The sequence below is a fragment of the Spermophilus citellus genome (genome assembly GCF_964194105.1).
Source record: "Spermophilus citellus genome assembly, chromosome: 2".
Lineage (NCBI taxonomy): Eukaryota > Metazoa > Chordata > Mammalia > Rodentia > Sciuridae > Spermophilus > Spermophilus citellus.
In genome coordinates, this window is record NC_138183.1 from 255,371,509 (window position 1) to 255,396,570 (window position 25,062).

The window sequence follows — 25,062 nt, forward strand, 5'->3', positions numbered from 1 at the left end:
TAAGCACTCTTGGGTTCAAAACCTGGTGCTGAAACAGACCAACAAACCAGACCCAATTCTATGTTGTTTGCAAGAGATTTTTACTTGTAGGCAGAGACAACCACAGGCTAAGGTGGAAGGATTGGCATTGGAATGCCATGCCATTGGTGCCTGAAAACAAGCAGGAGTAGCCTTTTATTGTTCAAAAAAAGCAGACTTTAAGCTAGAATTAGTGAGAGTCAAAGAAGGTCATGCCACCCTGGTCAAGAGAACAATTCCACAAGAAGACAAAATGGTCACAAATATTTATGTCTCAAACATTGGTGTAACCTACATAAAACACACTGTTTAAATTAAAGTCTCATATAGACCCTGATACAATAACACTGGGTGATTCCAACCCACCCTTCTTACTAGGAGACAGGTTATCCAGATATAAACTAAGCAAAGACTCATCAGACCTAAAAAATATCATACATCAAATGGAATTAACTAAAATCTGTAGAACACTTTCCCCAAAAAAGCTGATTCCTAAGTTATCACGATAGTAAATATTTAACAGCTGCTCATAGAACCTGCTCCAAAACAGACAGTCTGTGTGTGGGTCCAGAACCACGCGGGCCTTGTTGCTCCAGCTCTGTGTAGTATAAGAAGTCGGGTGCTGTGATCCTCCAGCTCTGCTTGTTTCAATAGACAATAATTGGAAAATCTATGTTCATAAGGATGAAGTTGAGACCTCTGCTTCCAAAATACATTAAAAGTCACTCAAAGTGGATCAAAGATCTAAATGTAAGAACCAATACCATAAACCTCTCAGAAGAAAACATGGCAAAAACCTTTTTGCATTGGATTGGCAGTGACTTCCTGGCTGTGACACCAATTGTATAGGCAAGGAGAGACTGGACTTCCCAGAGTCTGGCTGTAAGATTCAGGAGGCACAATAACTGCATGCTGGATACTGTAAAATACTGATGAAAACTCTATAAAGATTAGAAAAAAATGAGAAAATATGCCTTGTTCATGGATAAGAAAAATTGATATTATCGAAAATCCATACTACCAAAAGCAATATATATAGATTCAATACAATCCCTATAACATTCTTAAACAATCCTAAAATTTTTATACAATCACAAAAGACCCTGAGTTGCTAAAGCATTCTTGAGAAAGATGAACGAAATTAAAGGCTTCACAAGGCTTCACACTTTCTGGTTAATTATATTATAAAGCTGTAGTAAGTGTGGTCCCTAATCCACAAGATGCAAAAATCACAATATAAGAGCATCAGAAACATGAACACAGAACCAGCTGGGCTTGGTGGCACATTCCTGTAAGCACAGTGGTTTGGGAGGCTGAGGCAGGAGGATCACAAGTTCAAAGCCAGCCTCAGCTGGCTTAGTGAAGCCCTAAACAACTTAGTGAGACCCTGACTCAAAACAGAAAGGACTGGGGATGTGACTTTGTGCTCACACATCCCTCGGTCCAATCCTGGATATCAAAACCAAACACACACACACGCCAAGCCTGAATAATATGATGCCACCCGGAGAGAACACCTGCAGCAGCACGCCCTGCCCCAGTCAGTGTGCGCGTCTTATGAGGAAGTGTCACTAAAAGCTTAATGAGATCTCGGAGCATACAGACCATCAAACGAAATCAGGAAGACAGTGCAGGATATCCATGAGAAATTCAGCAAAGAGGTAGATATTTTTAAAAAGAACTAAATAGCAATCTTGAAGAAATTCATAAGGGAATAAAAATATAGGTGAACAACAGACTAGGTCCAGTGGAAGAGAGAAGATCTGAAGACAGGTCCAGTGGAAGAGAGAAGATCTGAAGACAGGTCTTTCGAAATATCCCAACCAATCCCCCCCCCCAAAAAAAAAAGAAAAAGAAGAAGAAAGAATGAGAAAAGCATTTATGGTCTCAATATCCACATATTCAGAAGGTGAGGGAAGAGAAGCCAATAACATAAAACACATTCAATGAAATAAAGACAGGAACGGAGCGCCACCGGACCCAGCCACACTGCTGTTGGTATTCATCCTATTTGAGAGTCATTATAAAGGCACACGGGTACCCGAGTACACAGCAGCTCCACAGAGTGCCGGCAGACAGGTTCTGTATGGTTTTGGGAAAGATAAGACAGCCAGGTACTGGAGGCTTACAGGGCCCCAAGTAGACATGCAAGGATCTTCACCCGCCATGTGTAGTCACACTGTCAGACGCACAAGACGAGATGAGATTCTAAAATCTGCCAGAGGAAAGCTCCAAGCCGTATTTAAGGACATCCTCATTAGGCTAATAGCCGTTCCTCTGATGGAAGCCTGCAGGCCGGAGGGCACACAGTGACCTGCCAAGTCCCGAAACAAAATAACTGCCAACCAACAACCCCATGCCCAGCAAGGCTGTCCTCAGAAAGAATAAGAAATGAGGTCCCTCTGAGACAAGCAAAAACAGAAGGAATTTATGAACAGCAGGACCGGCCTTTCAGATGTACTCAATGAGCCCACATCTAGGATTGAAAGATGACCAACATCATGAAAGTACAAATCCCACCAGAATCGCAGATGCACAGAGAGAAGTGGAGACCCCACATGGTGACCTTCAGACCCCAACGACGAACAGAGGGGCCGAGAACCTCACAGCACCAGAGGGAAGCGGCAAGACGGCAGGATGTCTTCACCTACAACACGACCTTGGAGCTAGAGGCCTATGGTTCCCAATTAAAAGGTACAGACTGGCTGAATGGATTGAAGAGAAGTAAGGATCAATGATATGCCGTCCACAAGAACTCACCTCAGCAGTCAGGACACCCATGGACCCAAAGTGAGAGGGGGGAATGACATGGAGCCAATGGAGACCTCCAGGAGGGCTGCGGAGCCAGCCCCTTACATGTGAAGAAATACAGACGAAGGCAGGAGCCCCTGCACTGAGACTAAGAGGGTCCCAAGGGGTCAGTTCAACACGAAGATACAGCGGCCATACATCTATAATGTAAATGTAAATTAAAAGTGGTTGCACTGATAGATTCCATGTTCTATGTATTCACCACGATATAAACAGGGACAGACGAAGCACAAGGTAACCCAGGAGAACGTCTAGAGGACCTGTGGCTCAGCCACGGCTCTTTAATGTAACACCAAAGCCCTGATCCGTGAAAGAATTGATAAGACAGACTTCAGTAAAATAACTCCATGAGAGTCATACCTTCAGTCAAGAAAAGACAAGCCGCAGAACTGGACAAAATATGCAAAACCCACATCTGATGAAAAAAACAGTAAGAAAACGATCTGATTACAAAATGGGTCAGAGGCCTCAAAAAACACCTCACAGTGGAAATATATCGAAGGCCATTCAGAACATGTCATGTCCCTGGGAAAAGGCAGATCTATGAGAATTGCCGTGGCACCCAACTGTGTGAAAGGAAAGGCAAAAAACTTGAGTACATGTCACTCTGTAAACTAGGCATTGTGAGCAGCCTCCACGTCGTCAGGTCCCGATCCTGAGCATTCCAGAAAACAGAAACTGGAAACAGTAGAATGTGTAGTGGTTGCTGGGGACTGGGGACGGGGGAGGGAGGAACAGGCAGAATACAGAGGATTTTAGTTAGTGAAATGTGGGTGTGTGTCATGATTGTGGATGCCTGTTCACCAACCCACACACCTGCAAAGCACGAGTGAAGCCACGTGTCAAGTGTGGACTCGGTGCTAATGTTGGAGGCCACTGCCGACTGAGACTGATCAGTAACAACAGGCGTGCCCCTCTGTGAGGGCATTGATGGTGGGGGTGATGGTGGGGCAGCTGTTCTAGGAGTGGGGAAGGAGGCATATGCACAATTCTCTGGGTCTTCTTCTAAAGTTTTCTGTGAACCTACAACTTCTCCAAAATATCTTTAAAACTCACTCAGAATCAAATAGAGAATCATAACTGTTCACTGCCCAAAACTCATTAAATAAAAAGAAGGTAATAGGAGAGGAGGTGAGGAATACAAAGTCTGAGACATACAAAAAACAAGTAGCAAAATGGTAGGTCTTCCTTGTCAGTCATCGCTTTAGGTGTAAATTGAATTCTGGAAAAGACTGAAGATGGCAGAATGGAGTTTTCACAAAATCCAACTTATGCTGTGTAGAAGGAACTCATTTTTGATGTAAAGACACAAATAGATGGAAAGTGAGAGGATAGAAAATAATATTCCATGCCAACCTTAGCCAAAAGAAAGCTGTGCAGCTTATGTTAATGAAAGATGAGTGGATAAAGAAGGCCTTTACATATGGAGAAAAACATCAACTAACCGAAAGCCCTAACATCATGCATGCACACCAAACCGTCCAACTCCAGAAGAGGAGGAGGAGACGGTATCGCAGGGCGAAATGCAGTTCTCCAGCACGAGTTGCAGAACTCAGTAACCTGCTATCATTTACAGACCAAGGCAAGAAGAAATCAAAAGGGAAACCTAAAAAAACTGTTTGAGACACATGACAGTTGAAAACCAGCCCGCCCAGACCCTCGGAAGGTAGCCACGGTGGCTCCGAGAGGGAGGCTCTAGCAGCAGACTCCTTGCCCAGATCACAAGGAAGAAAAACACCAAATCAATAGCCTCAGATTCTGCCTTAAGGAACTAGCAACAGAACAAAAGTGAAGGCAAGTCAGCAGAAGAAAGGAACAGAAACAGAGGAAAGAAAAAAATAGGAAAAAAACGCCAGTAAACTCGAGGTGGATCTTGGAAAACAGAATTTGACAAACCCTGAAGCCACCCAGGAATAGGAGGATGGCTGGAAATCAGAGGTGAATGTGAGGGCACCCCAGCAGATGCTCCATAATGCTCATGGGGAGCATCATGGACAATTAAATCCCAGCAAATTAGACAGCAGAGAGGAAACAGACGAGTCCCCAGAAAAATGCAACCTGCTAAATCTCCAACCATGGGAAGGGGGACTGAAGAGCCCAGGGGCAGAACAGCGAAAAGCCTCCAGCAACAGATCTCAGGAGCAGACGCGTCCAGCTGAACACCACCACCGTTCCACAGATGATCATCTTGTACTTCTAAAACGCTTCCAGAACACAAAGTCAGAGGGGATGCATTCTAACACATTTTATAAGGCCAGCATCCGCTTGATATCACAGCCAAAGACCCTATAGGAAAATAAGACCACAAGCTAATTCTTGAAATGAACACTGATGCAAAAATCATCAATAAAATGTCAGCAATCCAAGTCCGACCACCCATTAGCAAGATTATACATCAAGACCAAGTGTCCTGTGTCCCTGGCATACAAGGCTGGTTTAACATGCACATGTCAACCAGTGTCATGAATCACATGAACAGATTGAAAGATACAAATGACACGATCATCTCAATGATGCAGGAAGAGCATTTGACAAATTCAACACACTTTCTTGATACAACTGAGATTTAGGTGTGGAGTGACAGTTCCCCAATAGCACAAAGGTTGTTTATGGAATGTTCGTCCCTCTCCTCACTTGTCCTCAAGAGCAGTCAGACAGGAAGAGGAAATAAAGTGTATCCACATTGGAAAAGGAAAAATCATTTTTATTTGCCAATGATATAATTCTACAGGTAGAAACCCCACAGGCTCCAGGAAAAGCTGCCAGAGATGATATAAGAACGAACGCGCAGTCAGTTGCATTTCTACAATTAATGATCTAGAAAAAGTCCCATTTACGATAGAATGAATAACGTATTTAGAAATAAATTTAATCAATGATGTGAAAGACCTGAAAACTATAAAATATTACTAAAATGAGATGAAGATGACCAGATAAATGTGCATGACACATGACACAGGTAAATGGAAGGCTCTCCCTTCTTTGGAAAGGGAGAGCCAGGATTATTAAAATGGCCACATCACCCTAAGCCGTGCGTAGACTCAACACGCTCCCCCGTCAGGCCTCACAGAATTCCTGGCAGAAAGGAGCGAAAAAATTCTAAAATTCCTATGGATCCACAAAAAAAAAAAACCCAAATAGCCAAAACAATTCTGAGAAAAGGTAAGGATGGACCACATTTCCTGATTTAAATTATATTACAAAGTTATAATAATTAAAACAATACAATATTGTCATAAAAATAGGGACACAGACCAGTGAAACCCAAGTAGAGCCTTGAAATAAACCCAGACACCTACGGTCAGCCAGTTGCAGCAAGGGCGCCTGAGAGGGGGGCTTCTTCACAGTGGCCACTCTTGGACGCATGGTGCAGGGAAACCTGGGTTTGCCCACGCAGACATGCAAAACTGGACCCTGCCTTACACTATACGTCATCAATCTAAAGTGGATCAAAATCCATTCAAAATGAATAAAAGACCTAAATGTAAGACTGTAAAATGCCAAGAAAACAGGGGGTGAAGCACCCGGCCCTGGCCTCTGCCCGATCTAAGGGTATTACACTAAAAGATCTGTCGTGAAAGCAGACCACCAGTGTCGGGCTGAAGAGCAGAGAAGATGATCGCAAAGACGAGGCAGCCAGTCTTTGGAGACTTGGGAGAGAGTGCTCACAGGCGTCTGCCTAGTTAGGGATCAGTGTCCAGGACACATAAAGAGCTCCCACACAGCAGCGAGGAGAGTGTCACGGGCCTGAACGGGTGTTTCTCCAAAGGATACCTAAGTGATCAGCAGGTAAGCACTGACCACCAAGAAATGCACATCTGAGCCAGGAACTGAAACCATCATGGAAGATGCACCCAAGCAACCCCAGGTGCCTCTCCTGACCTCGGCTGACGGGCTGTGGGCTGGTGCTACTTCCCAGCTTCATAAGAGAACACCTCAGTGCAGGAAAGATCAGAACCTCATATATAGTGCCTAGAGGGTGCATCGCTTTCATGCCACCAAGAAGTCAAAAGATCTAACTTGAATCTTTGCTAAGTCAAGGACTGTCTCTCCAAAAGGCTGTTAGGATAAAGGGGAGGAACCCAAGTGGTCAACTCAGTGACAGAAACAGCATTTGACAAAATTCAACAATGTTAGTATAAAGACATTCAGAAAATTAGGAATCGCAGGGAATTTCCAAAACATGGCAAAGGCCATTTGTGCAAAACCCATAGCTAACGTGACACTTGACGGTGAAAGACTCAAGTGTTCCCTGGGTAGGGACAGGAGCAAGATGAGGCTGCACACTGAGCAGTGTACTGAGGTTTCATTGGAGCTATTAGGCAGACAGGCAGTCTTCAGACGAGAAAGGAAGGAATAAAACTGCATTCACAGGTGACATGATCCTGTATGTAGAGAATCCCAAACTCACAACGCCATTCAGCAAAGACGCAGGCTGCCTGTTACACACACACACACATGCACACACATCCGCTGTGTTTCTATATGTCAGCAATGAGCAGTTGGAGAAAGAAATGCACAGTTGCAATTGGCAGTGCCATGAAAGACAAAGGCCACAGGCTGGTGAGGGCACTGCCATCGAGAAGCCACCTGCATGGGTAAGCACAAGGGATTATTTGGAAGCTTTGTATACCCACCAGGAAATGCTGCACAACCACACCAGAATGAGGCAGACCTCTAGGAACCTCCTGAGGGGCTCAGGAGGCAGGCCTAGGTAGGAGCAGCACAGCTCTAAAGGCACTTGGGGAACGGAGCTGAGGAAGGGCTGCGTGGGCTCAACAAGACCCCGTGGGCTCTGAACTAGGAAGTGGGGCTGGTCACTACAAGGGCAGGAGTTCAGGACTCAGGGAGTCTTGGAGTGGAGTGTCTACAGGAGCGGTAGATCCTGTTATATCGTTTTGACTCTGGGAAGGACATGAATGTGCATTTTTAGAAAGTGAATTAAAAGGTGTGGGGCACCTCTAGAATGGTGGAGCAGGACCTCATAAACAGGCCAGGGGCTTGGCTCGGGGGGCACATCCACGGTCGCTGCTCCTCAGCAGGGCGAGGTGGAAGGACCCCTCCAGCCCCATGCTTGAGACCAGCCAGGAAATGGTGACACCCCAGAATCTCAAAAATTAATAAGTAATGACACAATAGGTAACTCAGAGGGCAATGATAAACTGGACAATCCGTCAACCCCTTTAAGACCCTGGAAATTAGCCAAAGGCATATGGTAAATTGAAAAGTGCTTACTCAAGGAAGAGACTGCTCAGTCTTTGTACACAGTCCAAGGTCTGTGGTGACTTAACATGGGGCTCCCCCCGCCCCACTCACTGGTACAAAACCTGAGGAGCACTGGCTGCCTGCCCACCTGGGTCCCCTGTCAACAGCAGTGACCTCAGGCCACCACCACGGCAGCCCCTGGCTCAGCACTTGTTGGGGCAAGCACACGTCTTCAAAGGGATTCTTGGAGATACGGGAGATTGCATGTGCTCTCGAGAGATCAGAGCTACTCCCTGTTATCTGCCTGTGGCCCCCGCCCCCCGCCTCCCGCCTCCCTGCAGCGGACAGCACAGCAGAGGACTGAGCGAGTGTCCTGACCCATACCCGGATTCCCAGAGCAAAGGTGGAAGATCCACCGATAAGGGGCTGAAACCCGGCTCTGACCGACCCTGGCCTGACCGGTCGCCGGGCCCATCTCAGGGTTCTAACCATGAAGCCAGGCTTAAGAAACACCAAGCTGAGCAGTTACCTCTGCAGCCACGCACGCAGTGTGGGTGCCGAGGAAGTGCAGCTGAGAAAGGCACGGGAGGCCCCCCGTGTTGGGGATCAGAATCCAGGGTCCCACAGTAAGCAATCACACGCCCAGTTTTCCACAGTGAAGGATCCCGAGACAGGCAAGACCAGAGCTCGGCCAGAAACAAAGGGCCTCGAGGCCAGCCAGGTAGGCCCGGAGCCCAAAGTGGTGGCATGAGTGTGCTCAGAAAACGAAACTAAACCCTGTTAGAGAAGGAAAGTATTTAAAGGTAGAGAAAAAAACCCCTGTGGGAATCCAGGTATGGGTCAGGATACTCACTGAGTCCAGGCATGTCAATCAGAAAACAAAGCCATGTTGATGATATTTAAAAATTAGAGATTCTGCAGGTGCAAATCAGAATTACACAGATGAAAATCTCACTAGTGCTGCCGAACAGCCAGTCTGAGCTAGCTGCAGAAACATCAACAAACACAGTACATATCTGTAAAGATGACTAAAGCCAGGGGCAGTGGCACAAGCCTGTCATCCTAAGGATTCAGGAGGCTGAGGCAGGAGGATCACAAGTTCAAGGCCGGCCTCAGCAAATTAGCAAGACCCTGTCTCAAAATAAAAGGGGCTGGGGATGTGGCTCAGGGGTAAAGCATCTCTGGGTTCAGTCCTCAGTAGGAAGAAAAGGCCCTGCAGAGGAGGTTGGGTGGACAGTATTTGAGGAGATTTAACCTGAAGCCGGCCGACTTTTCACCTAAGATGCTTGTTACTGAGACCGTCACTTCACTAGTCGGGAGAAGAAATTAGCAAGGGGTTCGAATGGCACATAGGACATGCCGCTCCCCACACGAGGTGCTGAGGGAGGGAGAGCGCCAAGGGCCCGGCCCAGGGACCGTGGAGAGCACCAAGTCCTGCTGCACAGAGCCCTTGGCGCCCCAGACACGGTCCCATGTGCAGTGCCCACATAGATATGGCCAGAGCCACAGACACACAGGTAAATGCTGAGACAGCGCAACCGACGGAGCCAGTGCAGGGCCCTGGCTGGCCCCGGGCGTCAGAGGCAGCTGCCTGGCCTGAGTCCCAGAGGGCATGTGGAGAGGAGGGGTCAGGTCAGCAGGGGAGACGAGAGCACATGGCGAGCCACAGAGCCTGATGGACAGAAGAGGCCCAGCCGACAGAACTGAAGGGAGACGTTCAGAGGTGGCGGACTACTCAGCAGTGGCCTTGCTCAGCTCTTCCCATCCCTGTGTTCTGTCCCGTTCTGCAGATCACTGAGAGCAGGGTGCTGGACTGTCACCCCTCTTGCCCCCTGGACGAGGTGGTGGTGAGGCTGTGTGGCACTCAGTGTCGGGGCTCCCCATGGAGCACCCTTTCCAACAGTATCAGCGGAACCCAGGAGACAGCAAGTCAGTGTGTGCAGATAATTTTTTAAAAAATGCAAGTATCTTAATCCAGAAAAAAATCATCTTTCAAAAAGAATGCAAATAAACCAAAATAGAATTCTTCGGTAGCAGACCTGCTGTACAGGAACTCTTGTAGGAAGTTCTCAGGTCTGGCTTCCTGGTTGAGGAGGGCCCTTCTAGTACCTTCACGTGGTGGGTGGACAGTGCTCTGCGCTCTCCTACAAGGGCTCCATCCCACCCATCCCGTGCATTGGGGGTCCACTCATGCCCTGATCCCCCCCCAAGACTCCCTCCTTGGGGTTAGGGTTAAAACATATGAGTTTTGAGGTAACAAAAATTCAACTTATGTTAAGTACCAACCGAGGTAGAGAAAAAAACATCTGATAAATTCCACACCCTGCCATGATAGGCGGAAACAGCAAACTCTCAACGTGCTGGGGACAGAGAGGAAATACACAGCGAAGGGCACACAGCAAGCCTTCTGCGGGAGGGTAGGAGACTTGTTTCCCTTGACCACCAAGAAATGTCAAGCAGACCTCTCGCCACCTCTCTTCAACATGGGGTGGGGCTTCTGTCCAACAAAATCAGGTATGAAAAAGGAGACAGAAACCAGATTGGAGAGAAAGTAGTAAAACTGACTGTAGATGAAGTGACCATCCCAAGTTGTCCACTCCACTGTTACAGCTGATAAACAATTCAGCATGCTCACAGGGCCCCAGGTCAACTGAAATCCAATTGTGTTTCTGTTGCTGTCAGGGAACAATCTGAAAATGAAGCCAAACAAGTAATTTAATTTGCAATATCAAAAAATAAACCACTGTAGTACTTTATTGCCACAGAACTAGACACTTAAAATAATGAAAATGGTTCCTTTTATGTATCTTTGTCATAAGAAAAAGAAGGATATACTTGGAAACAAACTCAACAATAAAGTGCAAAACTTACACTCAGAAAATTGCAAAACATTGTTGAAAGAAAAGACCTAGATAAATGGAAAACCATTTCACTTTCATGGATGGGATGACCTGACACGGTGAAGCGGGACGCTCTGCAAGTTGCTACGGACTTAACACAGACTCTGCTGGTCGTCCATGGCTGCCTTCCCCCAGAGTGACAAGCTCCTGACAAGCTCCTGTTAAAAGGCAGGAGAGCCTAATGATCTTGAAACAGAGTGCAGGAGAGGGGCACACTTCCCGGTTCCCAGACTCACCACCACGCAGTGGTGTCCAGACAGGGTGCTCCTGGAACCCAGTGAGCACAGATCAGGGGGAGAGAGTTAGTATCTGAAAATGAAGCCACGTGTCTAGGATTAACTGACTTGACAAGGTGCTGGGGAAATCCAGGGGGAAAGCATAGAGTTTTGGAGAGTTCTGGGACAACTGGATTTCCACATTAAAAAGTTAATCTGGACCACTCCATCACACCATGTATCAAAACTCAAATTAGATCAAAGGAATAAATGTAACTGATAAAGCTGCAGAATTCTCAGGGGAAAAAATAGAGGCAAATGTTTGTGACAGTAGATTGGCAGAGGTTTCTTAAATATAAGACCAAAAGCACAAGCAACAAGAAAATGGAGTCATTGGACTTGATCAAAATGCACAGCCTTTGTCAAAGGACACCATACAGAAAGTGAAGAGGCAGGCCACAGATGGGAGAAGAGACCTGCGGATTCTGTCTTGGTGGGAGACTTGTAGCTAGTACCCTAGGGAATCTTACAATTCAAAATCAGAAGGTCCCAGTCCTGAACTTGGAAGGCCCTTCAACAAAGACGGACATGGTCGATGGACACAAAGACACGCACCATCCTTAGTCACGGGGAAAAGGAGATCGAAACATCAACGAAACTCCATAGCCACCAAGACAACAAAAAGATAACAAGTGTTGGTGACAACAGGGGATTCCCGGAGCTCACGCCTGCTGTGTTCCCTGAGCCTCTGGGAAGACAAGCCAGCCCTGGAGCCACAACTGGACTCCACTTTCTACTCCCTGTCCACACAACAGCTTAGGCCCACGTTGACAGCAGCATGGCCCATAGCTGCAGAAAGTGGACGTGGCTGGGATGCTTCTTAGATGCTGCAGGGGCGGATAAACCTGGTCTGTCCTTACAAGGGACTGTCATTCAGCCCCCGGAAAAGTGAGATGCCAGGATGCGCTGTGACATGTGCATGGACCTGGAGGTCGCAGGTGAAGACAGCCAGGCGCGGGGCCAAGTTGCGTGATTCCCTTCCCGTAGCACAGCCAGGACACACCATGCAGACAGAGGCAGAGGAGAGGTCGTCTGGCTCAGGGCTGCAGCACGGGGCAGCTGACAGGTGACACCAAAAGACCTGGAGCCACCGCTTGGGGTGAAGAAAATGTCCTACAGCTGTGGTGATGGCTGCAGAGATTTCAGGACATACGAAAATGACTAAATTGTACCCTTTGAGTAGGTAAATTGCAAGGTATACACCTTAATGAAACTAAGAAAAAAACTACAGGAGAAAATATTTAGAGCTAGGCAAAGCCTTCTTAGACCTGGGACCCAAAGTATATTTCACTGTAGGAGAAATCAGGTGGCCAATAAGCACCTGAAGAAATGCTGAGCATCACAGACATCATCCATTATGAAAGCGGAAATGGACACCACAATTAGATAACTCCATACTGTGAACGTTTTTTTTTTTCTTTTAGTGCTTTTTGGATGGGTGTTGTAGTTGGAAAATTATTTTGCAACTACCATAATAAACACTGGTTCCAAAAAGCATCTAAATCTGGACATTTTAAATAAGAAGCATATATGCATGACTTTAAAGAACCTCCCCAGATTGTTTATCTGTTGTGAGATAAAACATGCAACTATATAGTGAAAGAGTGGACGGTGCCTCAACGCCACCATTGAGGGGCAGGTGGCCTCGTGTGCCTCAGGACACCCTGAGGAAGACACCGTGTCCATTCTGGGCTACCTCAGCTGGGAGGACAACGTGGATCCAGTTATGAGAAAACATCAGAAAGTCCTCAAGAAGTGCAGGACTCTGTCTCAAAACTTCAGAGTCATCAAAGAGACAGGAAGCGTCCAGATTCAAGAACGCTAATGAGATGCAGCTGGAAGTAGGGGACGCAGGCTGGGTCCTGCACAGGAGCAAACACTTGTCAAAGGTCATTGTCACCTCAACCAGCAGAGCTGGGACTTAGGGCCCCATGAGATCCAGGATGCACCCGGGCTTGACTGCACAGATGAACCGTACTGCGGCTCCCAGCGGAGAGCCTCTGTGATCAGGGGACAGCAAGAGAAGGCTGTTGCGTACATGGGGAGGCAGTTCAGTGGCACCGTGGACCAGGCAAAGCCGCAGCAGCGAGCAAATCAGTGAATCTAGTGACGGGCACAGCGGTGCCACCGCTCACTCTTGCAGATTTTCTGTAGTTCAAAATTACTTCCAAATAAGAAGGTTTTGTTTTCTTTCGGGGTGTAAGGCCTCTGAGGTCTCACTGTAGTCCAGTTGTTCACACGGGGGACTGTCTTGACCCCCAGGGAACCTTTGGCACTGTGGGGAGATGTTTTTGGTTATCAGAAGGGAAAGAATAATGCCCGGGCACCTCGCGGGGATGTTGCTGGACACCCGACAGCTCACTGGACACTCACTCTGGACAAAGAATCTGGACAAAGAATCATCTGGTGCCAAATGTCGGTGATTCTCACCCCACTTGGCTAAGAAGCCGAGAAACTTTCTGCCAATAATGGTTGGCAGTGTTGCGGGAAGGGGACCCTAGCCCTGGGAATGAAGGTCAGGCAGTGTGTAAGGAAAGCAGCTGGGCGCTGGACCTGTGGGTCCGCAGTGCACACGTCCCTGTGCACGGGCCGACTGTCTCCTCCATGCTTCATGAGGGCAGCCTCGCCCTGAAGCCCTGGGACATAGCTGTGGGGACAGGACCCTGGGAGAGCCAGTTACAATGAGTCCTTCTGACTGGTGGCCTTGGGAGAGGAGGAATTGGGATATAGAGAGACACACCAAGGATGTGCACACAGGGAAGACCACCTCAAGACAGCGATAGAGTGGCCATCCAGGAGAAACCTGCCCTTGTCCTGAGCTGGCCTCCTATTGGAGAGACGTGGACGTCTGTTGTTCAAGCTGCCCGGCCTGGTGTTCTGTTAGAACAGCAATCAGTCCTGGAAACCCATCACACAGAAATGAAGACACCTGCGCATGGGCACACAGGTCCAGGGATTCTCTGTCAGCCGGCTGGCCCTGAGGCAGAGCGCATCTCCAGCACCTGGCACGCACACCAGGGGATTCGTCTGAGAGGATGATTTGATTTGATTTTGTTTTTTTATGTTTTTTTTTTTTTTTTTTTACTGGGGGTTGAACTCAGGGGTACTGGGCCCCTGAGCCACATCCCAGCCCTATTGTGTATTTTATCTGGAGACAGCGTCTCACTGAATTGCTTAGGGCCTTGCTGCTGCTGAGCCTGGCTTTGAACTTGGGATTCTCCTGCCTCAGCTTCCCAAGCGGCTGGGATCACAGCTGGGCTACCACGCCCAGCAAGAGTGTGATTCTACAATGAAATAAAATTGAAAGATAAAAAGAAGCGAAACAAAGAGAACTGTGCCCATAGCCTCCGAGTGAATTTACCTTAAGTTACTGCACGAGCAGATCAAGGGGCAGAAAAGCATGCTTGCTGCCATCCTGTGTGTCTGACCAGCAGTGGGGACCCAGAATGTCCTGTGGGCTTGTGTCACTGGCTGCTGCAGGGCACTAGGGAGATGAGACAGTGCCTAATTTTTGACACAGGCACCGGGGAGGGGGCAGCTGAGCGTGAGAGCAGCAAAGAGGGGCGTCCTGACTCGTGCCCACACCCCTCGGGAGACGGAGTGTCCCGGGGCAGAATTCTGGAAGGCCTGGAAGGAAGGACAGCCTCCAGGTCCGTGGCCAGAAAGGGACTGTGTGGTGAGTGCACTGCCGGCTGGGCAGAGGGCAGCCATGTGCCCTGATTCACTCCATCTACACAGCAGCCCTGGGGACGGGCAGTTAGAATCCTGGTCTCACAGTGAAAACGGAGGCAAACGGAGGAGGTAGCTTGGCCAGGGTCACATGGGGGTAAGGGGCAGAGCTGGGGTATGGTCCCAGGAGGGTGGCTGCAGGCTGTTGGGTGGACACTCCGTGCCTCTGCCACTCAGCTTTCAGAAATCATTATATAATAACATGTATAATAGGTGTTATATGTTACATGGTAATGTGATTAGAGAATGGTAGAGGAAGGGGTGGGTTTTCAGACCTGGCAGGTGCGTTAGGATGAGAAAAGATGGCGGGGGGCGGGGCCAAGTCTAAACAGGGCAGTGAATAAACATCTACAGGGAGGACACCCTACGCACATTCTGCCTGGGTCCTGCAGGCCGGAGGTGTCTTCCTGAGGAAGGTCTGTGGAACACCCCGGATTCCACGTCACACGTCACACAGTCCAAAGATCATGTCTTATTTTTATAGTCAGACACAAAGGAACTCTTCATTTTGAAAAAAAAGCGGAGCTTTCACAGGCTTGGTCCTTTCAATTTAAGCCCTATTAAATCAGAAATAAATAACAGTGATAAAAATTTACTGCCTAAAAATTAAGAAAACATTTCTTAAAAGAACTCTAAAGAGAAAAATCAAAACGCAAAATAAAAACCATAAAAACTATTAAAAAACAATTTAGTAGGACATTTTTCATACTAAGATACGAATATGATACCTGTCACAGTTAAAGCTGCAAACAGAGTAGGATTTATAGCCTTAGAGATGCCTTTCGGTGGAAAGACTTTAAATAAATGGACCAAGTATGACTCTCCATTAAAAGAAACAAAACAACCAACTGAAGATAACCAGGAAGAGGAAATGTCTTAATAAAAGCCTAAATTGATCAAATAGAAGACAAAAATAGCACAAAGGTAGTTTTCCCAGTAAGATCACAGGCACAGAATGAATAGGCTAGATGAATCTTTCACGAGTTTGACTAAAAGAAAAAAGAATCAAGAAAGTTCAGGCAAAAAGAGAGAGAATTTCTACGTAAAGAGGAAAATTACTCAAGGAATCACTGAATCACGGAAGGAAAGAATCAGTTGTACCAGGTAGTGACACAGTTGAAACCCTTGAGGAAATCAGCCTGAGTGAACAAGTCGCCCCAACACGCAGTGGACTAATGCAGAGCAAGCCACCCCAGGAGAGGCTCAGGGGAGACCAGGGTCTGACTGTACCAGGCCCAGAGGCCCTGCCTGCCTCTGTGCTGGGACGGAGCCCGGGGAGCTCCACCACTGACCACCCCCCAGCCCTTTGGTTTTCATTTTGAGACGGGTCTGCATTGCTCAGGCCCTCACCAAGTTGCCCAGGCTGCCCTCAACTTGAGAACCTCCTGCCTCAGCCTCCCCAGCTGGGATTACAAGGGTGGCCCCTGCACCTGGCGGGCACGGGTACATTTACACCTTAGTTCTACTTAACTGTCGAGCAGACAGCGCTACTGTTCTTCCACCTGCTCTGGGATGTGCAGCAAGGCAGACGGCTCTCCAGTGTGTAAAATCCTGAACTTGCACACAAGTTCAGGATTTGTGTGCAAGTTCCCCCAACCTGGAGGAGCCGCTGTTTCTAGCTGTTTCTAGGATCGAACCTCGGCACGTCCCTCTAGGTGCCAAGGAGGCAGCTCCAGCGACTGGCTGCTCCTGGGTGCAGAGCCTCCCTGCGGTGCACCTGTGGCCCGCAGTGCTCTGCCAATGCGTGCGCGTCCACTGAAAGTCATGTGCCTCGTTCCTGTCCACCAAACTGCCAGCTGAGTCATGTCCACTTTTTGTTCCGACATGTGACGGGGCTGAGTGTTTCCCTCTACACCACCCACAGAGCATCCTCAAGCCTCCATATTCGGTGGTCAGACGAGCGAAGACACCCCTGTTTCCGTCAGCACCGCCTGGTGCGTGGAGGCCGCCCGCTTTTCAACCTGATTGTGCACGGCGCTCCCTTTCCTGGGAACTGTTTGCATTCCTTCCTTCTTTACCTTGACTCATGAGTGCTTTTAAAATACACTGGTGAAATTGCCATGTGTCTTATGAGTAGTGACAATTGCCCCAGATTTCACTTAAAAAATTCGGGGGTTATTTTTTGCTGTGCAAAATTTTTTCCTATTTTAATGTTTTTAAAACAGTTTGTGAGCTAGATAACAAACGATAAATTGCACGGTGGTGGCTTTTGACGTATGAAGATACCGCTGCCCCTGTTGAGATCATGGGACACCCGCTGCCCTGCCCTGGGAGTCACTGGCCTCGGCCTCTCGGTTGCTCTTGGGCTTCTAGGTGGTGGGTCAAGCAGGAAGGCGGATCTGCAGTCCGTCTTGCCTGGCTTCTTCCACTCGCCGCGGTGATTCCGAGATTCCCGTGTGGGTATGTTAAGAGCTCATTCCTGTGTTGAACAGGGTTCCACGAGTTCCAGAGGAGTCCCCCTGGGGCCCATGGTTTCTGGGCTGTTTCCAGTTTTCACGCTATCTCCAGCCCTGGTGAGCTCCTCTGCCCTCGTTTCTCCCCGTCAAGTGGCTACCTAGGGACAGACTGGCTGGACAGTTGGTAGATGAAAACTAGGTGGGTCCAGGAGCTGCCCTGCCAGGAGGCCCAGGTCCCAAATTCCTGGCAGCGTCACCACTGCGTGGCAGTAGCCCACTGGTTCTAAGTTGCTCCTCTTACAGTTGGTGACGGTGGGCATCTTCTCTGTTCTTCCGCGTGGGTCTCATTTGGTGAATGTCCATTTTTGTGATTTGTTCTTTGTGTTATTATTCTGCTTCGAGAGTCCTTTTTACCTTCCAGATACAAATCTCTTGTGAGATGATGACACGGTGTCTCTTCTCAGCCTCTGGTCTGTCTCCCAGTTCTGCTCCTAGGGCCTTCTGAAGAGGAGGTTTAGACTGGGTGAGTCCCGTTGATCAGCTGGAGCTGACGATGGCTCTGCTTTTTGCTGTCATACCAAAGAAATCCTCCTTAAGGATCCTGTTTTCTGCTATAATTTTAGGCTTTGAATCTGGTTGTATGACAAGTTTTGTGTATTGTGTAGAGTGTGGATCCAAGTTCATTTCTTGGCACGTGGCTTTCAGTTGTTCCAAGATGTTAAAAGGACCTTCCTTTCTCCCCGAGTTGCCTTCACACCTGGATTGTCCATGCAGGTCCACTGGGCCCTCTGCTCCGCTCCACAGGTCTATGAGCTGACGGTTCTGCTGAGGCCCTGCCACCAAGGCTGGTCTCCCAGCTCTGGTCGTCTGAACGGTGCCTTGGGTGTTCTGGCCACTTGCAGGCTGGGATTTGACAGTTGTTCCTCTGAACCTAGAGATGACCTGCGCCTCGTGGCCTGTGGACATGGTGTCTCTCTCCACTCATTCAGATTCTCACTGATTTCCTTCAGCACAGTTTTGTAGGTTCCACATGTTTAGTGCTACGGTAAGTGGTGTTCACAATTCTCAAATTCGAGGTCATGTGCTGCTGTGGTTTAGAGGCAGCGTGGATGTGTGCAGTCTGATCCACGTCACAGTCCCAGGGTGTCTTGTGTATCATCAGATTCTCCACAAACCATGAAATTTTCAAATAAAGGCAGTTGCACTTCGTCTTTTTCAACCCAATGTCTGAAGTTTCTGCCTCTTGCCTTATTCTACAGCTGCCAGCTGCCATCTGCAGCTCAGTGTTTAACAGGAAGCTGAAGGAGGGGACGTTCGTGTTGTGCCCCTGATCCTGAGGGGCAGTGGCATTTCTCCACTAAGTGTGTTGACTGTGGCTTTTGATCAGTGACCTAGAGCAGGTGGAAAAGGCTGTTCTCTGCTCAGTGAGAGGCTTCATAATGAGTGGTTGCTGGTTCTGCTTCTGTGGAGATGATGGTACGGCTTTCAGTCGTCATAAATATGGCTAATCACACTGGTCTTAGAAGAATGTCAAACTAACCTTGCATTCTTGAACCCCGGTCGGCCTCTATGAAGAACGGATGCTGCTTTTCTAACCAGAACAAGAGCTTGAGTGCAGGCACCTTTCATCAGGAGACAGGCAGTGGGCAGGACCTTTGGGCAGGCCGCCCAGGTCGAGAGCCTGCCGTGGGTGGGCACAGGGCATGCTCAGTGGAGCCACATGGGAGGGAGAGGTGCAGCCAGGTCCTCACAGGTCACACTGCACCCCTGGGTGGGAGCCAGGAGGGTCAGGGCATCCCTGGAGGACCCTCACCTGCCTCTGCCTCCGTCTGAGGTGGACACGCTTGGCGTTTGGACAGAACACATGGGAGGTGGGAAGACAGGACGACACAGAGTATCACCAGGCAAGACCCAGGAGAGAAGTGAAGCCAGGGGACAGAGTGCGGCAGCCTCTTTACTGGCCACCACCCAGAGGGGCAGCCTGAGAGGCCTGAAGCCCCTTTCCCCAGGACCCTGAGGCTGTCAGGAGCCGCGTGTCAGGAGTCACCACCAAATGCTCTTAATCAAGCCCTGGATAACATCATATAGGCCCCAGAGCAGAGGGCCAGATGCCAGGACGGGCCGGGGGCCAGCTCTTGTCCAAACAGGTGTCTTTTCCTCCCTTCCCAGTGACAGCAAACCAGTGGAAAGATGGGGAAGTCACCAAACTCCTACGTGGGCTCCCAGCCCTGGCCTGACCTCACCCTGGTCTCCCCAGTCCAGTCCACAGGCCACCTGCTGCACAGTAGCCTTGGGGGCTATTAATAACACATGCAGGCTCTTGGGCACCAAGCCCTCTGCCCAGGTGGCACCAGGCTCCCACATCCAGACAGCTCTGGCACAAAGACGAGGCCTTCGGCTGCTGGATGAGACCCTGCCTGAAGCCCAGTCTCTCAGCAGTCTCTCTGACAGCGCCGTGCCGAGCGCAGTGTGGAGGCTGCTGAGGGCAAGGGTCCCTAAAAGCCCAGAGCCCCTGCCGTGGGGACATAGGCTCCGGAGAGTGCCCACCCAAGTAGCCACAGGCCGACACTGAGGGCCCAGGGAGAAGAGGCAAGGACTGATACCTGAGGCCCACGCTGGAGAAAGTAGGCCCTGGAGAGGCTGAAGCCACAGGGACCAGCAGGCAAGAGCGGACAGGAAACACAAGCGAGCAGACAAGTCCACGTGCAGCGGAGAGAGCCGGGTGGAGGTGCACCTGCCTTGGTCTCTCTGGACAGGTGCAGCCTGGCTTCTTGCCCCAGAGCTGGGGTTCCACCTACACTGCCTGGCTCCCCATGGAGACCCCAGGGACTCACGCATTCACGGGCCACTGTACAGCGCAGGCTCGGCTGCTCTAAGGAGGCCACCCTCAGAGCCTCCGCCCGCCCGAGCTCCCACCTGGGCTTCAGCCCACAAGGGAGCGAGCCCCCAGAGCAAGAGCAGGAAGCAGGGCACAGAGCCAGACTGGAGGGCCCCCAGGTGGGCCCTGTGCAGGGCACGGAGGCCAGGCGTCCGCCTGTTCAGAGGACCAACGTGAGACACAGGAGGCGCTGAGGTCAGGAAGACTCCACCCTCGCTCGAGGGTGCGTAGAAAAGAGAGCGTGGTAACTGGGATGGCAGACCCATGGACAGAGTCTGGACAGAGCCACGGAACGGACACACCCACGTAGGGGACTGGACGGAAGGGGCTGACGCCCGGGGAGCTGGAGGGAGGGTGGGCGACCTGAGGAAGACACACGATGTGGTCACAGGGAAGTCAGGAGAGATGGGGCCGGGCGGGGTGTGACCTCCCACCCACACCTGGTGAAGACTGCACCTCAGATTTGAGGATCAGACTCAAACCGCCTGCAGGCGGGACAGATGACAGTGACCCAGCACCTCAGTGTGCTGTCGTGGAGCCACTGGTGTGGAGGGAGGCTGTCAGTCACCAGAGGTGGGAAGGGCCCGCCTGGCCACGCCCGGGAGGCCCAGCGCCTCCACCTGCAGAATGCTCAAGGGCAGGCCCACTCCCCAGCCCACCAGCCACTGCCCACAGGTAGGCAGGGAAGCAAGTGGCACCTGGCCTGGGTCCCCGTGTGTCCTCCCCCACCCTCTCCTTTATTTTACTCTTGCTTCCACATATGAGAGAAAGCGTTCAACGTTTGAGTTTCTGAGCTTGGCTGATTTCACTTAGCACGATATTCTCCATTTCCAGCCATTTACCGGCAAAGGCCATGATTCCATTCCTTTTCACGGCTGTGTAGTATATACATCTCTTAAGATCTCTTAACTCATTCACCTGTTGGTGGGCATCTGGGCTGGTTCCACAATGCAGCTGCTATGAGCTGTGCTGCTGTAAACATCGCTGTGGCTGGGTCCCTGTGCCATGTGGATTTTGAATCTCCTGGGAACGCACCCAGGGGTGAGGTAGTGGGTCGCGTGGTGGTTGCATCCCTAGTCTTCTGAGGCCTCTCTACACTGCTTTCCAGAGTGGCTGCCCCACCACGGTCCCTCACAATGGTGTCCTTCTCCCCACAACCTCACCACCACTCATTGCTGTGCACGTTCCTGATCGTTGCTGTTCTGACTGGAGTGAGTTGGGATTGGTGTCGTTTTGACTTCTGCCCACGCCTGTGCCTGCAAGCACCGTGGGCAAGGGCCACGTCCTGATTTAGCTTCGTGGTGGCAGTCAGCATGGCTGCCTGTGCTGTCCCCGCAGAGCAGGGCTGGGAGCCTTGCCCAGGAACAGCACCCGCCCTGGGGGCTGGCACCCCTCTGCCAGGGCTTCCCGAGAGCCTCAGGGTGAGGATTCTGAGTCAGGTAGCCCACGGGGCAGGGCCGCTCCAAGTCCCTGAGGGCCGGCCATCAGCTTAGGGTCCCCAATCCAGTGGCTCTGGGCTGAGCCGATCCGCCGTGTTAGCAGGGAAGAAACGGTGGCATGGGAGCGCTGCCCGTGGGGCACCTGCTCTTCCCACCTGCAAGCTCAGAGCCTGTGGCCGACGCCTCGGCGACCGTGTGACATGAAGCAGGCTGAATACAGGGCCCCAGGGAAGGCAGGCTGGGACCCACTGCGAGGCTTGTGACTGCTGCCCACTGGACGGCAGCAGGCGGTCAAGGGGAATTGGGCTCCTTCACACTCGTGGCCCTGGCGTGGCCTGCCAACCTCGCCACCAGAAGGAGGTCGTGCTCCCGTGCCTCCGAGCGTGAGGCCCACGTGCCTTCTCTTCATTGCGAGTGCTTTCGCCGCCCCTGGGGCGGGGATTTGCCAGGCCCTCTCCACTGGTGATGGCCGTCAGCATGCAGCGAACTCCCCAGAACACCCCAGCCCTCGGACCCTCCAGTCCCCCACACAGAGCAGCGTGGTACAACTGCACACACCCGCCGGTCCCTTAAACTGCTCGAGATGGCTTCCAGAACCACCTGTGCACAATCCTGTGTACGCGGTAACGATAAGGAGCCCCATCTCTGTGCTCAGCAGGTGGTTTTCTTTTAGAATGTTTTTGGTCCATGGTTGGTCCATTCGGGGGTTGCTGAGCCAGTGGGCGCCGAGGGCAACTGTGCTGTCTTGGCATAGCCCAGTCCCCGTGTCTGCCCAGGGCAAGCGGCTGGCAGGGCAGTGAAAGGGGACTTTGCCATAGATGCTGGGAACAGATGGGCTTTGGTGGGCTTCCTCCCATCAGCAGAGACCCCAGCCCAAGGAGCCCTCGCCCAGGCCCCATGGCAGCGCTGCCACCTCCCAGACCTACACTGGCCCGAAGGGAAGAAAAATCTAGAACCCTTCAAATGGGGTTTAAAGCTAGTTACTAGGAAATTCAGCCATCAGAATCAGAGTCCCCCAGAGGTGGACACGGAAGTCATCAGAGAGGAATCAGGCCTGAGGGGGAGGGGTCCCTCCTACCACAGCTGCCCCTTCCTGACTCTCAAGGGAAAAGCAACCCCACAGCTCCCTCCACGGCCAGGAGTGCAAGCTCCCAGACCTTACCCCCACCCCGCTGACCACTCTCACAGTGAGGCTGCCTGATGGACACAGTGTGCCGTGCCTCCTGTGTGAGACCTCATGCTCCTTCCCTGGCCCCCACACAGCCAGAGCGGGGCTGTGCACAGTGCCCACGGCTGCCCTCCCTGGTCTGGCCAGCCAGGTGCACGTCTGGGAATGGCAGAGGTTGGGGAGAGGTGTGTAGTGTCACCAGCAGAGGCCACATCGGCTGTGTGGCCAGCGTGACCCTACTGAGCTGCCTTCTCTCCGTGTCTGTTAAAGAGCCCCACAGACCACCTAAGATGGCAGGCCCTGGAGGTGGGGCCCAGACAGGTCTGCAACCCTACCCCAGGTCCTGTGGAGTCTGGCGCACCCCAGCCACCCTCGCAGGGGAGGGAGCCGAGAAGCAGCTCTGCCATCCCTTGGAGCCAACTCAGGGCTCCTCGGGCCACCCGAGGAGCATCTGTCTCACCAGAGCCCACCCCTGATGCCACAGGGCGCCATGCTTTACCCTGAGCTGCGGGCTCCTAGGTCAGTGGGTGAAGCCTTGGACGTCACCCCAGCTGTTTCAAGCAGAGCATCGGTGGGTAGAAGGCAGCTGGATGGGAAGCCAGGCAGAGGGAATGGAGGACGCACCCCCTCTCAGCGCTGCCCGTGGGGCTGACGGCCTGTTCCCAGCCTGGGCTTCCTCACAGCGGAACACGGAGAGCCCCGTCCTTGGGAACAACTGAGGGAAGGTGGCTGGAAAACTCTAGATATTCCACCCTGTCCATCCTCCATCAGCAGAGACCCCAGCCCAAGGAGAAAACTCATTCTCGTGCCTGGGCCCCCCCGAGAAACGCAGTGACAGGAGATCGCAGGATGGCAGGGAAGCTCCCCAAGGCAAGGCCGACGGTGGCCTGCCCCACCCGTGGGTCTCTTACCAGAGCTGTCGTAGCCGTCGACAGAGAAGTGGTCTGGCCTCCGCTCCTCTGGGGGATCGCAGGTGAGGTGGGGGACCGTGAGCACCTTCTCTCCAGGGTTGACCCCGTTATCCTTGTCCACTTTGAACTTCTTTTTCTTGACCTGCAAGCCGTACAGAACATTGGCCGTTCCTGGGCCCAACCCGACCCACTGCGGCCCCAGAGCCCCTGCCGCAGCCAGAGCCTGGCCCTGCAGGGTCCCGCAGGCTCCTGGGGCAGGCTTTAGGTGCCAGGGCCCACGGGGACCTGGTCCCACACTGCAGGACACTGACAGACATGGACATGCAAGGTTGCAACTGTGACGAGGCCGCGTCAGCCGAGCCCAGGGAGATGCCCCCGAGGCCCCTGGAGGAAGTGGGGGGAGCTGTGGAAGTCAGGCAGAATGTTCGGGCAGAGGTGGCTAGGAGGCCAGGTCTCCTCAGGAGGTGTGTGTGGACCTGGGCCAGGAAGGGCCACCCCAGCCCTTCCGGCGCCTTCCTGAGGCAGAGCACTTCCTCCGTCGCCCCTGCCTGCTGTGCCCACGTGCCTGTCAGGGGTCTGTCTTCCAGCAGGTGACCAGAATGCAGCCCATCCTGCTCCTGGGCACTCTTTCTGGACCTCTCATACTCTTTGCCTTGGTGTGGCCAGTCCTGCATGGCCCCAAGGCTGCAGGACATTAGTATGGCAGGGACCCAGCCTGGGACAGGTACTCCCAGGCCCAACACCCTGATGTGGACTGCACTGAGCCAAAACCCTGCGGCCCCAGCCCCAGCTGCCCCGTCTCACAGGCAGCCTCTGCCCCAGAGCGGTGGGTGGTTACCATGGCAGACTTCTTAGGCTTGGGGCTGGGCGAGAGCAGTGCAGGGCTCCGGCTGGGCTTCCGCACATAGATCTTCCAGGTGGAGGAGTCGGGGTTTTCGGCAGCGTAGCACCTCCACGCAGTCTGAAACCAGGCAGGAGGGAAAGACTGTCACCTGCTGAGCCACCTGATGGCCCACCCTCAGCCCCAGCGTCTGGCCCCCTCCTCTGGGTGGCAGGAAAGCCCACTGCCAGCTCCCAGTCTTCTGCCCAGAGGGCCCGGCTCTTGCTAGCCAGACCAGTGGCATCAACGTCTGCCACTCAGCTCCGACGCCGGGGAGGCCCGAGCCCCTCCTGCAGCCCCGCTCAGCAAACCGAGAAGCACAGCTCAGGCACACAGGGCAGGGACAGGGCTGGACAGCTGGGTCCACACAGGGAGAAAGGGGTGTGCCTAGGGTCCGTGTGGGCACCTGGCTGGGGTGTGGAGGAGCCGAGCCCTTGGGACCGAGGGGCCAG

The 25,062-nt window shown here is 51.7% G+C and overlaps 1 protein-coding gene across 2 annotated transcripts in view; it reads right to left on the reverse strand.

The window, feature by feature from the left end:
- KCNQ1 (potassium voltage-gated channel subfamily Q member 1) overlaps window positions 1-25,062 on the reverse strand; it is a 313,157-nt gene that overhangs the window by 169,671 nt on the left and 118,424 nt on the right. For both annotated transcript variants that reach the window (XM_081280808.1, XM_081280807.1), the window contains exons 9-10: window positions 24,569-24,691; window positions 23,731-23,872 (exon numbers count right to left, since the gene is read on the reverse strand). In XM_081280808.1, the coding sequence (XP_081136934.1) occupies window positions 23,731-23,872; window positions 24,569-24,691 (265 nt within the window). The remainder of the gene's footprint in view (window positions 1-23,730; window positions 23,873-24,568; window positions 24,692-25,062) is intronic.